The sequence below is a fragment of the Alligator mississippiensis genome, chromosome 3, assembly GCF_030867095.1.
Source record: "Alligator mississippiensis isolate rAllMis1 chromosome 3, rAllMis1, whole genome shotgun sequence".
Lineage (NCBI taxonomy): Eukaryota > Metazoa > Chordata > Crocodylia > Alligatoridae > Alligator > Alligator mississippiensis.
This window is the reverse complement of record NC_081826.1, coordinates 68,020,327-68,035,811: the sequence shown is the minus strand read 5'-3', so window position 1 is coordinate 68,035,811 and position 15,485 is coordinate 68,020,327. Positions and strand designations below refer to the sequence as shown.

The following is a 15,485-nucleotide window of genomic DNA, read 5'->3' as shown; positions in this document are numbered from 1 at the left end:
GTTTCCCCCTTGTCATGAACCTTACTTTTTTAAATCTGCAGCAGGAGTGGTCAGCTTGTGGCACAGATTGCCACATGCCACACAGAGGCTGACTGGGGAGGGGATAGACAACACAGTGGTAGGTAAATAGGGCAGAAAGTAGAGCAACATATCAGACAGGGAGCACAGGGCAGAAAGCACAGCAGCAGATTGGGAAGAGAAGGGGATCAGAGTGGCACTTGGGATGCATCTACATATGCGCTTTAGTACAGAGTAGACTAATCAGTTCCACAATAAAGCATCACAGTGTACACGTGCACCGGTATTAGGGCACAATAAACTAATTAATTCCACCGTAAGATTGTATTGTCGCAGACAGTACTGTCTTACGGCAGAATACTTTATGGTACCAAAACTCATGTGTAGACACTGAGCAGGGCTGTAAATTGAACCCAGTCAGACCAGCCAGGGGCCTGCACTACCCCAGCTCAAATTGCTACTGTGCTGGGTGCACGAGTAGATGCTGTGCCTGGGAGCAGTTTACTCCGATTCAAAACACTCTGGAATTTATTGCGTTGCATTAATTGCACGTGTAGATGCACTTAAGGAGGGTGTAAGACTAATTAGTGGCACACCTGCCAAAAAAGTTGGCCTTCATGCTGGTTTGTTAGACATAATGGACAAAACAGGAAAGACTGTCATCCCACTCTCACTTTTAGTGCTCTGCACTAGAGTGGGCCCCCAGTAAATGAGAGGAGGAATTGCAAGGTCATCTTAGGTCTTGTACAGGCTTTCAGTTTCTGCTGGGAAAGTCACTGTCCTCCCAGAAGAAACCAAAAGTATACAGATGTTCAGGCTTTTTCTCCCGGAGTAAAAATGGGTGCTCCATGAGGAAAATAACCTGGGAGCTACCAAGGTTAAATCACTCCTAGGAGAGTTCCTTCTGGAAGAGTGATTGTATGTACTGTTACCAAGCCCTGAAGCTTTGAGTTTTGTGTGCTAAGACATTGCAAACGGTCTAAAGCGAATTCATCTGCCAGCCTTCAGCAAACCCATCGTGAGTTTGTACAGATTGAGATTTTTTTTTCAGAGGCTTAGAATTTGGCTGATTTGGGGGAATTTTAATGGAAATGAGAAAAGGGATCTTTCCAACCCCAGGAAAAAAAAATCTGAAACATTATCAGTTTGTCTTCAGGCACACTTCTTCTGTTTCACCCAGCTGTCATGGCTGATGTGAAATGATGATTCCTGCTTGGGAAATTTTGATCCAAGTGAGACTTATTTCATAACATCAGAAACATAATCTCACCTGAGAAAAATACTGCTGAACAGAAATAATACGGTACTGTTTCATTTTTTTAAACTTTAATAGTGTGTATCCCCTAGGCTACCCAAGGCAAATTCAATCATTAGTTGACTCTAAGAAATGTTAATGCTGCTACTTTTGAGCTGTGGAGAGAAGGGAATTTTAGAGATCCATGTTCTTTTAGGATTAGGGTATGACAATCAGTTGCTCCTTAAAATTGAAGGTGGTGCAGTATTCTTTTGAGAATCAAAAACTTAATATTTGAAACTTTGCTATTCCTGTCAATAAATAAACATGTGTGTGTTCCAGGTGCAAAAACTCCAAGCTATTTTGAAGCCAATGATGTTAAGACGTCTCAAGGAGGATGTAGAAAAGAACCTGGCTCCAAAAGAAGAAACCATCATTGAAGTTGAGCTGACAAATATTCAGAAGAAATACTATCGTGCTATTCTTGAAAAGAATTTCACATTTCTCTCTAAGGGTGGTGGCCAAGCTAACGTACCTAATCTTCTGAACACTATGATGGAACTTAGAAAATGCTGCAATCATCCATATCTTATTAATGGTAGGTCAGCATTTTTCTCCACTTTCTCAAAATGACTATGAAGCAGTTCAGTATATTCGGTTTCAGTATGTATCCTGCAGTTCTTCTCCTTTTCATCGAATTCCCTTAAAACCAATGTGGATGGATGGGGAAGGATAATACTTTTTTGCACAATCTATGAAAGCCAGCATAGTGACAACTTTCTCTTTAAAGTAAGTCTTGGGTCTGAGTCTTGGATTGCTGCTTAGAAAAAGGTATTAGCCATAAAATCATTTGTATAGGTCTGTCAAAAGATTTCTAGTCCTGATAGACTGAGAAATGAGAGTATTATCAGGTTTTTATGGTTTCTTATGCTCCTATGTCTTTATTTCAGATTAACAGTTAGGGCAGCCAGTAACAGCTAACTAAAAAAATACTTGTTACTTGTCTTTCAGTGTAGCATTGCTCTTTAGATCAGGACCAAGTGTAGTAAGTGCTAAATGAAGGACCAGTATAGCCTTTAATACCATCTGAGAAGAGAAAGATAAATGCAGTTAATTGAACTACAATGCATGTTAACCAAATTTAAGCCTACCTTCTTTTCCAACTTCATAAATCCAGTTCCATCCTACTAGTTTCCTGCCTAGTAACCACCTGTTTACTTTCTCTCAATAGTTTATCATACATGCTGTGTTACAGTAACTCCCTAGTTTGAGGACCATTTTTCAATCGTTTCATATGCAACACTAGTGCTAGGAACTCTTCAGAATTTATTATAGACTTTCTTTGAGCAAGTATGTAAATGATATTACCAGAAAATAGATCGGCCTGTTCAGGATATGGAACTGTTTGTGCTGGTATTTAATTTAATAAATTGAGTTTTGAAATAATGCATCAGCATTGTCTACACTTGTAACTTCATTTTATTTTATGAGTCTTATGACATTTGGTGGCTTCCTTAAAGCTTCATCTTTTGGAGTCAGGTAGCTGTAGGAGAGAATATCCACTATTTTTTTTCAAATCAAAGTTTCTAGGCCCCCCCAGAAATGTGGAAAATATGTACCTTTATAAAATTAAAAACCAGAAGGTAAATGAGAAAAACCACAAATGCTTAAAAATATTATTAAAACATTCTCCCAAGGGATTTTGTTTGGATGCTTTGGCCTGACTCAGATTTCATGACAATGCTGATTGAACAAGCCTCAGACTTCGAAAAATTTTAGAGATGAAATATCAAAATAAATTTTGATACTAGGAAAGAAATTTGTCATTCTAGGAAAGAAAGTCTTTTATAATTTCTTGAGCTTTTATTCTGTAATAACCTATTTGTACTTAAAATGGTGACAAGCTCATTGCAAGCTCTTCAAAAAGAATTATAATGACAGCACAGCAACTTTGCATCACAATTCTTTGGAAAAACAGTTTTTGCACTAGCAAGATCTCAGCATTATAAAAGAAAACAGCTGGCAATTTTTTTCATATTTTTGCATTTCATTGCATTAGTGCAGGTATCATTGGTTTCTAGGTTATTGGGTGAAATTCTCCCAGACTTGCATTTACTTCAGTAGCATTTAATGTTTAATGAAAATTGTGCACTTGAGTTTTTGAGTTCATAGAAGTCTTTGCAGGCATGTAGTACTGCATGTGATTTTTATTTGATACCAACTTACCAAACTTGTTTTACATATTCTGCATTATGTGGAATATCATCTGGAAGTCTTGAAGCTTTTCACTGTGCTTTGATTGATAGGCTATGTGGTGCAAAATGATTGGTGAATGCCACATGGTTATTCTTATGGCTTCTTGGTTGGCTGCGCCTATGTAGTACTCAGCAGAAATTCTTTTGATTACTCTTCTTGGAGGGAGTGGCCACATTTTGTGTAGTCTCAAAGCAACATCTTTTGTTTTTCTAGGAGCTAGAGCACTGGGCTTTCCTTAGTAACCATTCTCAAGGACTCAGAGATCATGCCTCTTCCCTGATTCTGAGAAATAGCAGCAGGGAGTGGCTCTGTGCTGGTCTTAGCTGCAGTGTTGTGGGGGCATATGGAAAGGCTTTTTCCTTCGCGACCTCTTGTGTGTCTGGAAGTCATTCTTGACTGCAGGGAGTAAAAATGTAGTAGTCCAACTGACTGTCCACACATCCAGTCCCTTCCTCCTCTTTTGCTCCCTATAAAAAGTCTTGATTGGAGTGAATACTGACTTAATTAGTAAAATATATTGGGGGTGGGGGCGGGGTTGCATAGGTACAAGAGACTGTTATGGCAGTAGGTGTTATCCAGAACAAATTATGAATTGTTTGAAGTTCCCTAGTTACTAGGATTTGCATTGAGACTTGCTATGGTGTGGTTGGCTTTCTGTTATGGTTCGTATGTAACTTAGATATATTAATGCTGAGGTTTACATGTTTGCTTTGCTCATTCAATAATAGAAATTTGGGTTTTACAATTGAGCAAAGAAAAACTGTGTGGGATTAGCTAAGGGTGGGCAATTATTTTAGCTGGAGAGCCACTTAACAAGTTTTGGTGAGCTGTCAAGGGTTGTGCACAAAATCTTTTGGAAGATATAATTTTAACAAATTGTAGATGAAAAGCAAATCATATACTAAAAATCAAACATCTGCTATAACGTATTTTAATTTATTTTTTTAAAAGTCCCGATTTTGGAGGAGGGGAGTTGTATATAGAGGCAATTGCATGATAGCTCAAAACAAAGTCTTAGTCTTACTTTTTCCATATTGTGTGTTGGGGGGGGGGTGGAACATGGGGTGTGTGGGGAGGGGGTAATTGTGCACATATGTAGGGGGTGCTCCCCATGTGCTAGGTCCCAGAGTCAACTGGGGGTAGAAGGAAAGGGAAAGTGGGGGTGCATCCAGCAAAGCTTTCTTGGGCGGTATGGTGCAGGTGTGGTCCGCTGCTCCTGCCGCAGTCTGCATGGGGCTGAGTGTCACCCACTCCTGCCTGGGGCAGCCTGCACTGTGCTCCTGCCTATATCCACAACACACCTGCTGATAGCACCACCCTGGCCCCGGCCCTAGCCAGCATGCACAGCTACCTGGCAGAGCTGCTCTCTCTGCTGCCTAGGTACTGCTTGGCTCCCCCTGCCTACAGCAGCTCCTCCTGCTATGCTGCTCTGGCTGCCTTCCTGCTGCTCTGGCTGCCTTCCTGCCACTCCAGCTGCCTTCCACCCACTTGGCTGCCTGCAGGTGACTGCTTATCATGCTGGGTGTGTGGAAGGGGTAGAAAACAGCCAGGAGACTGAGCTGGAGCCCTGTGCACTGGGGCAGGAGCCGCCCAGCTTCAGTATCCCCCCCCTGTCCTGCCCCATCCCCCCCCACCTAGCTGGGTGTGTGGTTCCCGGCATGCGTGCTCATGGCTGTCACCGGTTTCCCATGCTACCTGCTGCTGGGAGCAGTGCAGCAAGGCCAGGAGGAGGAGCCGCTGGAGGTGAAGGGAGCTGAGCAGTACCTCGGTGACTGCCGAGCAACTGAAGCAGCCTTGCCAGGAAGCTGTACATGCTGGCTCGGGCCAGGGTAGTGGGTATTGGTGGGCATGGAGCTGGTGTGGGCAGGGTCATGGCAGTTAATTGGCGGGCCAGATTTTGCCTATCCATGGATTAGCTAGAGTGCCATATGTAAACTATCTGGAAACCCACCGCATACTTGGAGTATGCGCTCAATGGAGAAGTTGACTCCTGTAGTAGTCACCCTTACCTAAATACTACTACATAGTTAACAAAAAGTGAGAAAGGGTTCTTCTTGCAGATCAGACTTAAGCATGCATCGAATTCTACTAGTCCTGCTTGTGTTTGTTATGCTACTTCATGAATTGCCATACATTTGAATATGTATGGCCATAAGGATCAACAATGAGCTGAGCAGTGATATCCTGGTAGGAAATAGTTCAGTTACATGCTTCTGTTTATTCTCTCGTGCACAATTTTACATTTATGTTTGTGGCTGAGTTTTTTGTCAGTTTTGTTAGTCATGATTGTGTGGGTATGCTGACTTATAACTCTCCCATCCTGATAACCTGGTCTGAATTCCTTTACATGTACTGTATCCTTGCTTAATATAGAGCTGTCAGACGTTCTGGTAATCTACTTATTCAGTTCTTATTCTTACTTGATCTGGGATGGTATCTAGGTAAGACAGTTCAAGTTACTACAGACACGTATCAAACTGGTGATCAGACAGCTGATGTGTGTGCATGAGTGAGAGAGAGAGACCTGCCTCCCAGGGCAGTTTAGGAAGGGAATGTGGGCGAGGTTGTAGTGTAGCAGTTGGCTCCCTGCCTAACCCTCACTTGCATTGTTCAAGAAAAAATATAAAATATGGCCACTGTACACCACTGGAATATTTAAAAAACTTGATCTTGACCAAAATTTCAGAAATAAATAGTCAGTGCTCTGAAGAATTTCAGAAAAGCTATTTATTTTTCATGCATGGTTTTACTTGAAAACTAATTGAAAACTGCTGTGTGATGCACAGGGATCCTAGTTTTCTGTGATAAAAAAATAACAAATTATCTGATTAAAAAATCCCAAAATCTGTGGTTAAAATTAAATGCCCCCCACAGCCCTGCTGGTGTCCCTCACTCCTGCCCCCCAGCCACCATGGCTATGGGGCCAGGGACCTAGGTCTGCACCCCTCTGCCCCCAATGGAAGGCAGCGGCTGTTACAGCAGGAGCACGAGCCAGCTCCCCCACCTGCTGCAGCCTCAAGCGGGGCCAACTTCCAGTGGCAGCATGCAGTCCCAGGGGGCAGGAGGGACCTGCCCACAGCAGATCTGTGTGGGGGTGGGGGCAGGGTGGGTGTGCACTGCCCCTGTGCACACAGAGGAAGTGTGGCCAGGGCAGTGCAGAGCTTGCAGTGGCAGGCAGCTTTCATGCATGAACACGCTGTGCTCTAGAGGGCCTGGGGAGGGCAGCAGGGTGGGGAGTGCAGTGTTTGTGACCCAGGGTTTGTAGCTGGCTAGGCACTCTGGCCAGGGGAGGGAGGATTTGCAGTCTCCTCGCTCCTGGACGGACTGCCTGGCCAGCTGCGATGCCCCCCTCCCAGGCAGAGAGTGCCCAAGTTGGCTGGGGGCTGAGGGAGCAGGGAAGTCTGCAACCCCTCCCCCCCCGACCCCCGGCTGGAGTGCTCGGCCAGCTGCAAACCTCCCCAGCCAGCTTGGGCACTCCCCAGCCAGACACTCTGGCTGGGAGGCGGGGTTTGTAGCCAACCGAGTACTCCGGCTAGGAGCAGGCAGGCTGCAACCCCTCTCCTGGCTGGAGTGCCTGGCTGGGGAGTGCCCAAGCTTACTGGGGGCTGAGGGAGCGGGGAGGTTTGCAGCCAGCTGGACACTCCCATTTGCAGATGGCCGGCTGCAAACCCCCACCATTCTCGGCTAAGTACTCTGGCCAGAAGCGGGGAGGCTGCAAACCCCCTGCCAGTCAGAGTGCCTGGCTGGCTGCAGATCTCCCTGCAACCCCCAAGCCCCACTTACCTCTAGCAAGAAGAGTGAGCCTGAAGCAGCCTCCAGTAAGTGCATGTCGGCCCCGCCCTTCCCCCCTCTCCCTTCTGGTCCTGGCAAGGTTGAAGGTTTCCCCGCCCTTTTTGTAAACATCTCTTGCAGGCTGGACATCTGCTAGCCTGCAGAGCTCTTTGCAAGAGGGGGAAATCTGCAGGTTTCTCTTCTAAAAGGGAAAATCCGCATTTTCCCTGATAAAAATGGGAAATCCGCAGTTTTCTCTGTTTTTCCATGGGAAATGGAAAATCTGGATCCCTAGTGATGCATTACCATTTTTGCCAGCCAGAAATATCCAAGATGCTTGTAGTGGTCTGTCTAGTACTCCATGGAATGGAGGGTGTCAACATAGCAAACTCCTTATTCTAAATGGCACTCTTTCTGGTAGTCTCAGAAAACAGGCCAAGGAGATAATGGACACGAAGCTTCATGACCTTCCAGGCCAAGGCAAAATTAAACAGGTGTTATAAGGAAGCTTGAACTGCTGCCCATTCAGTTAATGTCCTGGGGTTAAACAGAATAATCTATAAGCTTTTGTTCTTTTTAAACCCATAATAGCGTTAGATGAAAAACATGCTGTAAGACTGTTGGCTAATTCTAAAAGAACCTTGAGTATTGGATAGCTTCAAACTAAGCAAGCAGGAAAAAATAAGTGCAGTTTACCTTCTATTCCTTGCTCTTTAATTTTCCAATGAAAAATTGGCTTTTCCATTGTCTGGACTTTGGCATAGTGGCAGAAGCAGGCCTTTAATCATATATTTTAAGCTTTAATGTAAAAAAAAAAAAAAAAAAAAAAAAAAAAGTCCTATTTAGACTTCTTCATGCTGTAATGTCAGAGTGGGCCAGTCTTTTGCTTTTGAGTTAGTTTGTTAAAATAGCTTTTCCTCTCCCTTAAATATGTAATAAAATTTGTTTAGTTAGAATCTGGTCTACTGCTTTCTGCAACAAATTCTGTCCTGGTAATTTCTTAAAATTCATACATCACTCTCATTCAGTATTCTTTTATATAGAAAGGGTTTGGGTTTTTTTTTCCTAGGGGTTTTTCCCCCCCTTGCTGTATTTTTATTTAGAAAGGTTCTCTTCCTAGGTTTTTGTTTTTTGTTTTTTTTTTCCTGCTGAAAGCTTAAATCCCTTGTTGTTCATTTGTTTGGTTTTGTGTACGTGTGTGTTTAGTGCTAACTTAGCTAATGAACGTGTATAAATGTTTATGCATATAATGCTTAAGACATTCTTGTACCTTGCATAGGGTATTGAAGGCAGGCTCATTGTTTTATTAATAAAACCTTTACAGTATTCATGTATTGCTGTCCAATCTTTGCAGGTGCTGAAGAGAAAATTTTGGAAGAGTTTAAAGAAACACACAATGCCGACTCTCCAGATTTTCAGCTCCAGGCAATGATCCAGGCTGCTGGCAAGCTAGTACTGATTGACAAGCTGCTGCCAAAACTGAAGGCTGGTGGCCACAGGGTGCTTATCTTTTCCCAGATGGTGCGCTGCTTGGACATACTGGAAGACTACCTCATTCAAAGACGGTGAGAGCAACAATATAATACAATTCTGAATGCATTGTTTTTCCCTCAGTGACCACAATATTTAACCTGTGAGCAATCTGTATTGTAAAAAGATGAAACTTAAGTACTTGAATTTGTTGAATGATCCGATGAAAGGAAAATGCACGCCTTTAATTACGAAGAGTTTGTTATTTCTTATGGGTGTACAGGTGCCTCTCATGTAGTATGCTAATATTCCACCTTCTAGTTAATTGTTCAGCTAGGCTTTTTTCCTGATATTTAGTGTAAGAATATCTAGCCATAGTTTGATGGTTTATTTCATTCTTTTGGATAACAGTTCTTTCTCCAATGGAAATTGCTCAGAGGAAGTGTGTGCAGTATGTCCTTCACTGATGCATCTAGTTGATTAAAAACACTTACTCTATACTTTGCTGTAATTGTGCTGTAATCATTATTGAGTTCCTTTTAAAAACTAATTGGTACAATGATAAGGTATAGTAAACCATTGGTGTAAAATTGTCTTTATAATCTTTATTTCAGGTACCCATATGAGCGAATTGATGGCCGAGTAAGAGGCAATCTTCGCCAGGCAGCTATTGACAGGTTTTCTAGACCTGATTCTGATAGGTTTGTTTTCCTGCTGTGTACAAGGGCAGGAGGTTTGGGCATTAATCTTACTGCTGCTGATACCTGCATCATCTTTGATTCAGACTGGAACCCCCAGAATGACCTCCAGGTAATATTGAAAGAGGCAATTATTACTGAATTTCATCTTTCTACCATATACTTTTCTAAGAGTTAGGGCTGTTATTGGCCTTTAGAAAATGCGTTAAGCTTAGAATTTAAATGTTAGCATTTTCAAGAATTTAGAAGAAATAGTCTTACGTTATCTATAACCCTTGTTTTCTTTATGCTAATTGTAACTGAAGATCCTATTTTGTGTTTCTTAGGCCCAAGCCCGATGTCACAGAATAGGACAGAGCAAATCAGTGAAGATCTACAGGTTGATAACAAGGAACTCTTATGAAAGAGAAATGTTTGACAAAGCTAGCTTAAAACTTGGCCTTGATAAAGCTGTACTCCAGTCTATGAGTGGAAGAGAAAATGCTACAAATGGGGTGAGAATGGATTTATTCACATTTCCAAAGGTTCACATTGTAGAGCACATTTTTGCTTACTGTCCTTTCTGGTGAAGGACATGGCTTTTCTGGTTGAATATTTCAATTAGCTTCAGAATAGATTAAGCTAAGAACTTTGTTTGCCATTTAATTAGTACTTTAAGGCCTAAATTTACAAAGTGTTGTTCTGTCAGTCAAGTATAAAACATTCACACTTGTTGCAGTCATCTCTAAAGAACATCAAGAATGGTTAGATTATGCTATTAGTATTAAATTATGATGGATATCAAAGAAGACTTTATATCGTCTTTAAAATACAGGTACAGCAACTTTCTAAAAAAGAGATAGAAGATCTCCTGAGAAAGGGGGCTTATGGTGCTCTTATGGATGAGGAGGATGAAGGTTCCAAGTTCTGTGAAGAAGACATTGACCAGATTCTCTTAAGGCGAACACACACAATTACTATTGAGTCTGAAGGAAAAGGCTCAACTTTTGCAAAGGTGAGCATTAACACTTAAAGAAAAAAAAATATGACCTGATGAATGAAAGTAGCAGTAAATCTACCTTCCCCATTGATTTAGTTTTATTTTTTCTGTGTAAAATGTCACATTAGAAAATCATGGTGTTCCTTTTCCTCCAACATCTGTTTGTTTCTGGGGGCTTAACCTTTTATTTAAAAAATAAATTGTCATTGCTCTTACAGTGAAAATGAAAAGCTGTTCATGATGGCATACAGTAGTGAAGCTAATGTATGTGTTTTCATGCTCACTAGGCTAGTTTTGTTGCATCTGGAAACAGGACAGATATTTCCTTGGATGACCCTAATTTTTGGCAGAAGTGGGCTAAGAAAGCTGAGCTGGATATTGACGCTTTAAATGGAAGGGTGAGCACTTTGAACAAGTTCCTGATTTGTTCAAAGAGAACTTTTGATTTTGAATTTATATGTTCCTTTTTGCTTGCTTTCATTTTAGAACAACCTAGTTATTGATACACCAAGAGTAAGAAAGCAAACCAGGCTTTACAGTGCAGTGAAGGAGGATGAACTGATGGAGTTCTCAGACCTGGAAAGTGATTCAGAAGAAAAGCCCAGCACAAAGCCCCGAAGACCTCAGGACAAGTCACAGGGTTATGCAAGGAGCGAATGTTTTAGGGTAGAGAAAAACCTTTTGGTTTATGGGTAAGTGCAGTTCTGTGACTAGAGAAAGGTAGCTGAAATTTGTATACATTCTGTTTCCAAGGTACATCTTGAATCCCCAAGAGCCTTATATTTTACCATTTAAAATGTTTTGGAGATCTTTAAGGCATAAGGGAATTGAAGCACAAAGACAGGCCTGGTTTGGAAATTAACAAGCAGCTTAGACTCTTTCCTTAGACCTGAGCTCGATTGCTTTGGCACCACCTAGTAGAACCCTGGATTCCTGTTTCTCTGGTGGATGCATTGGATGCTTAATTGTTCTCTTTCATTAGCTCATCCAGCTTTAGCTTTTGTGTCTTTGCAGGCAGACAGTTATATTTGGCTGTCCTCGTGGTGGGCTTCAGAGTCACTATGCATTCTTTTTTTTCTTTTTTGCTTGTTCATGTTTTTTTCCTTGTTCATGTCCTCACCCCCCCTCCAACCCTTCACCCCTCTCCCATTCTTTTTAGAAGTTTGCTTGTGCTTATTACCAATAATGCATTTCAAGGTCAAACTGATCCAAAAATCTCATTATTACAGAAGCACTCTAGGATTGTATTCCCTATTCATAAATGACTGGCAACATTTAGTGTTAAACATGTGTACTTCATTATTTCCAGTATAGTTCAAGTGCAACTTTTATGAGCAGTGAACCTATTGCCTGCTCTGTAAAATAAACATTCTTAACTCTTTGGTGCTGTAGTTGGAAGCGCACCATTCCCTGACATGACCTACAAATGGAAAATACTTTAGTGCTAAGACAGGAGCTCCCAACCTGCCTAGCACCCAGGGGTTAAAATGAATGGAAATTCCAGTGCTACAGCTATGTACTGAACATATTTTTTTTGTAGTTGGGGTCGGTGGACTGACATCCTCTCACATGGGCGCTATAAACGTCAGCTAACAGAACAAGATGTGGAAACCATCTGCCGGACTATCTTGGTATATTGTCTTAATCACTACAAAGGGGATGAAAATATCAAGAGTTTCATCTGGGATCTGATCACTCCAACTGCAGATGGGCAAACACGAGCCTTGGTTAACCATTCTGGTAAGCATACCACAATTGAATGATAGTGCTCTGGGACAGAGGACTCTTGTTGAAGTCACACTACAGATTTCTTTTAAACTGTAGGCAGACTGACTTTGCTGTGATATGATCAGATTAGATAAGCAAGTCAGAGTAAGGGTGGGTTAGTTTTGTTTGGGAGACCTCTAGTGAATACCTTATGGGCTGTACAAAGCACTGTCAATTCAGAGTAGCACTCTTCCTCTTAGTATTGAACAAATATTCTGGTACAGCATTAAAAGAGTGCTGGAGCAGTTGTCTTTCAAACAAGACATGAATGACCTGAGCCTGTTCAGGCCGCTTGTTAGATCTCCTGGTAGTTTTCATAAGACACAGGAATTTTAGATTATTATTCCGGTGAGAGTCCCTGTTTGGTAATTGCATTCTTTAGAGATGAACTTGCTCTACAGTTTCCACAGACTTTGGAAAATACAGTTCCCTGTACTAAATGGTTGGTTGTAGCTCTTCATCCCAGGGGTGGTAGCTGTGATATTTGTTTTGTTTTTTTTTTATGGCTGTTTTTTACTGCACTTTGAGATCAGGCTTTTACAATTCAGACTGAGAAGTGTTTGGGGGATGTTTCATAGGTCTATCTGCACCAGTGCCCAGAGGAAGGAAAGGCAAGAAAGTAAAAGCCCAGAATTCACAGCCAGTGCTGCAAGATGCAGATTGGCTGGCAAGCTGTAACCCAGATATCTTGTTTCAAGAGGACAGCTATAAGAAGCATCTCAAACATCACTGTAATAAGTAAGTATTAAGTTAGTTTATACTTCTTAATATACACCTAAAACAGGCATTTGGGTATATTCAAAACAGTTATTGGACCATGTAGCAGGAGCTACAAATACTTTATTATCATTAACTTGTGATAAAGCATCTGAAATGTGGGTGGTTACCTGGTTGTAAATTTTTTATGAACGATTGACTTCAAAAAATACATTTCAGCAAAAAAAAAAAGGGGGGGGGGAAATAATGAATGTTGTTTCTTACTTGGTAAAATATACTATTTGACAAAGCCAGGGGCACTATATTCCTGTCTTCTAAGGCATTTTATAGCCAAAGCATTCAAATCTAGAGTGTCTTCTCATTCTTGCTAATTTATTTTCCCAAATTCCTTTTCCCTTTCCTTGACTTCCTTTTTGGTCTCTTAAACTCATGTTCATGCCACTAGTCCTTTCTTTCATCCATTGTTTAGGTGCTTGCCATGTCACACCAAATAAACTGGATAGTGCCTAGCTTTAAGACTTCATCTGATCTTACCCCCACATAATCTCTTCTTACTTTTTCCTATTCTTCATCTTGCACTGTATATTGTACCCAAACCTCTCTCTTTATTGCTCCTCTTGCCCCTTCTCAGGTTTGTCCTCTGTTCCATTTTTGTCCACCAAGTAATCTCTTTTCTTTTAATCCCTTTTTAGAACCTATTTCTTCTAAGAATTCTGATCTTGTGTGTCTTACTGAAACACCACATCTTCCGTTACCTGACTCATGACCCCAATCTAGCTTTTCTAGGTTTGTATTGAACTGTAAGCCCTTTGTAGAAGAGGCTGCCCCATTTGGTTTTGTACCTGTGTACATATTTACTTAAAAACAATATATGACAGTACTATATGTATTGTTTAATAGTATCTTAGGGTATTTTGTATCCTTTTCTTTTTATTGTATGCTAGTTCTAAACATCTTGGCTATGCTTAACATGTCCCAGACTTATAGCAGAATATGCAGACTTAGAGCAGACATCATAGACCTATGTCTACCCCAGAATACTTCACAATTTTTATGTGGTTATATTCATAATATGTATTTTTTGTACAATGTGTAGTTAACTTGTGGAATTCATTGCCACAGGCAGTGGTGGAAGCAGATGACAGTCATGTTCAAAAAAGGGACTGGATAAACTTATGGATAATAGATTTATTAACTGCTTTTGAACAGAATGGATGGACCTATTTCCTGTGGTATCTATAACTTATAACTAAACTTATAATGGTGGATGCCAGGGAAGGGATAGATCACTCTAGAGATATCTGGTCCAATGTACTTCCTCTATAGCATCTACTTCTGCCACTGTCAGAGACAGGATACTGGGCTAGACACCAGTCTGGGTTAGATATTGGATCTGACCCAGTACAACATTTCTTATGTTCTTGAATGTGTATACCCTATAAATGTAACATTCTTCTATTGAAGTGTACTCATAATTTTAATGAGCATGTCTTACTATGGCTGTCAAGCTATTAAAAAAGAAATAATTGGTATGAAAAAGAATAACTTGGATATGCTGATATGAAGTATAGAGTAGTGAGGAGAAAAGGCCTGCAAGGTTATCAGTTGTTCTCAAGGTGTTAACCAAGCTAAAGAAGAAATTTATCTTGAAAATATGCAATTAAAGATGGTAAGAAGTCCCCATAGGTAAGAAATAAACTTTTATTTATTTCCTACCTATGGGGACCTCTTACTATCTTTAATTTTCCCTCCACCTGATGGTGGGCATGTGTGCACGAAAGCTTGCAGAAAAAGAATTTTTTTTTGCGATTTCTTAGTTGGTCTAATAAAAGGTATCATCTCTGAACCAAGAGTTCTTGAGTTTTGCATTTCAACAGTCTTCAGGGGCATTTTTCAGTGCCACTTCTTCTCCTTCCTCCCCCCCACTTTGTTTCTCGGATCCATAAAACCTCAAAGCAGTGTCGAGGTTACATGTTGCTGGTTGGACAGGATGGCCCAAGAAGGCCCTTCCAGTCCCTTGTTCCTAAGTTTAGCCCAGTGAAATGGAGGAGAGGGCAGGAAAGTTAACTGCTAATATGAATGACCCTTCCAGTAGATGCTGGGGTAGCAGGGCTGATATAGCAGCATCAACCAGTTTTATAAGGAGCTGTGCCTTTATGTATTTGTGGAACAAATTCATGCCATTCTGATGTATGGGGATTTTAAAAGGAGGATTTTTAAAAGTGGTACCCTGAGTAAAGCTGAGAGAGCTTGCATCATCCCCGTGGTAGCTTCTCTCTTCCCCTTATTAGGCTGGATGTAACAACAGTAGTCCATACCTACTATTTGACATGGTTAAGTGGTCTTTGAAAAGTTATATTCCCTGCATGATGTGCATCTACATCATCATGCACATGGTAGGGGAACCTTACTGGTTCCAGGACATCTTATGTACAAAGGCAAATGTGTTTGGAAACTGTCTGATACCTGTGTTGTGAGTTCTGGATGTGACACGTTCTCAAATTCCTTCACCCCTGCTGCTTTTCCAAGGATTATTTGAGCAACCCGCTCAAATCCAGGTCTTTGCTGTTGCTCC

General features: G+C 41.3%; 1 protein-coding gene across 4 annotated transcripts in view; it reads left to right on the top strand.

The window, feature by feature from the left end:
- Window positions 1-15,485, top strand: part of CHD7 (chromodomain helicase DNA binding protein 7) — a 161,552-nt gene that overhangs the window by 131,617 nt on the left and 14,450 nt on the right. For all 4 annotated transcript variants that reach the window (XM_059724056.1, XM_059724054.1, XM_059724055.1 and 1 more), the window contains 9 exons: window positions 1,595-1,850; window positions 8,634-8,844; window positions 9,364-9,559; window positions 9,774-9,941; window positions 10,262-10,441; window positions 10,714-10,824; window positions 10,913-11,118; window positions 11,967-12,166; window positions 12,772-12,931. In XM_059724056.1, the coding sequence (XP_059580039.1) occupies window positions 1,595-1,850; window positions 8,634-8,844; window positions 9,364-9,559; window positions 9,774-9,941; window positions 10,262-10,441; window positions 10,714-10,824; window positions 10,913-11,118; window positions 11,967-12,166; window positions 12,772-12,931 (1,688 nt within the window). The remainder of the gene's footprint in view (window positions 1-1,594; window positions 1,851-8,633; window positions 8,845-9,363; window positions 9,560-9,773; window positions 9,942-10,261; window positions 10,442-10,713; window positions 10,825-10,912; window positions 11,119-11,966; window positions 12,167-12,771; window positions 12,932-15,485) is intronic.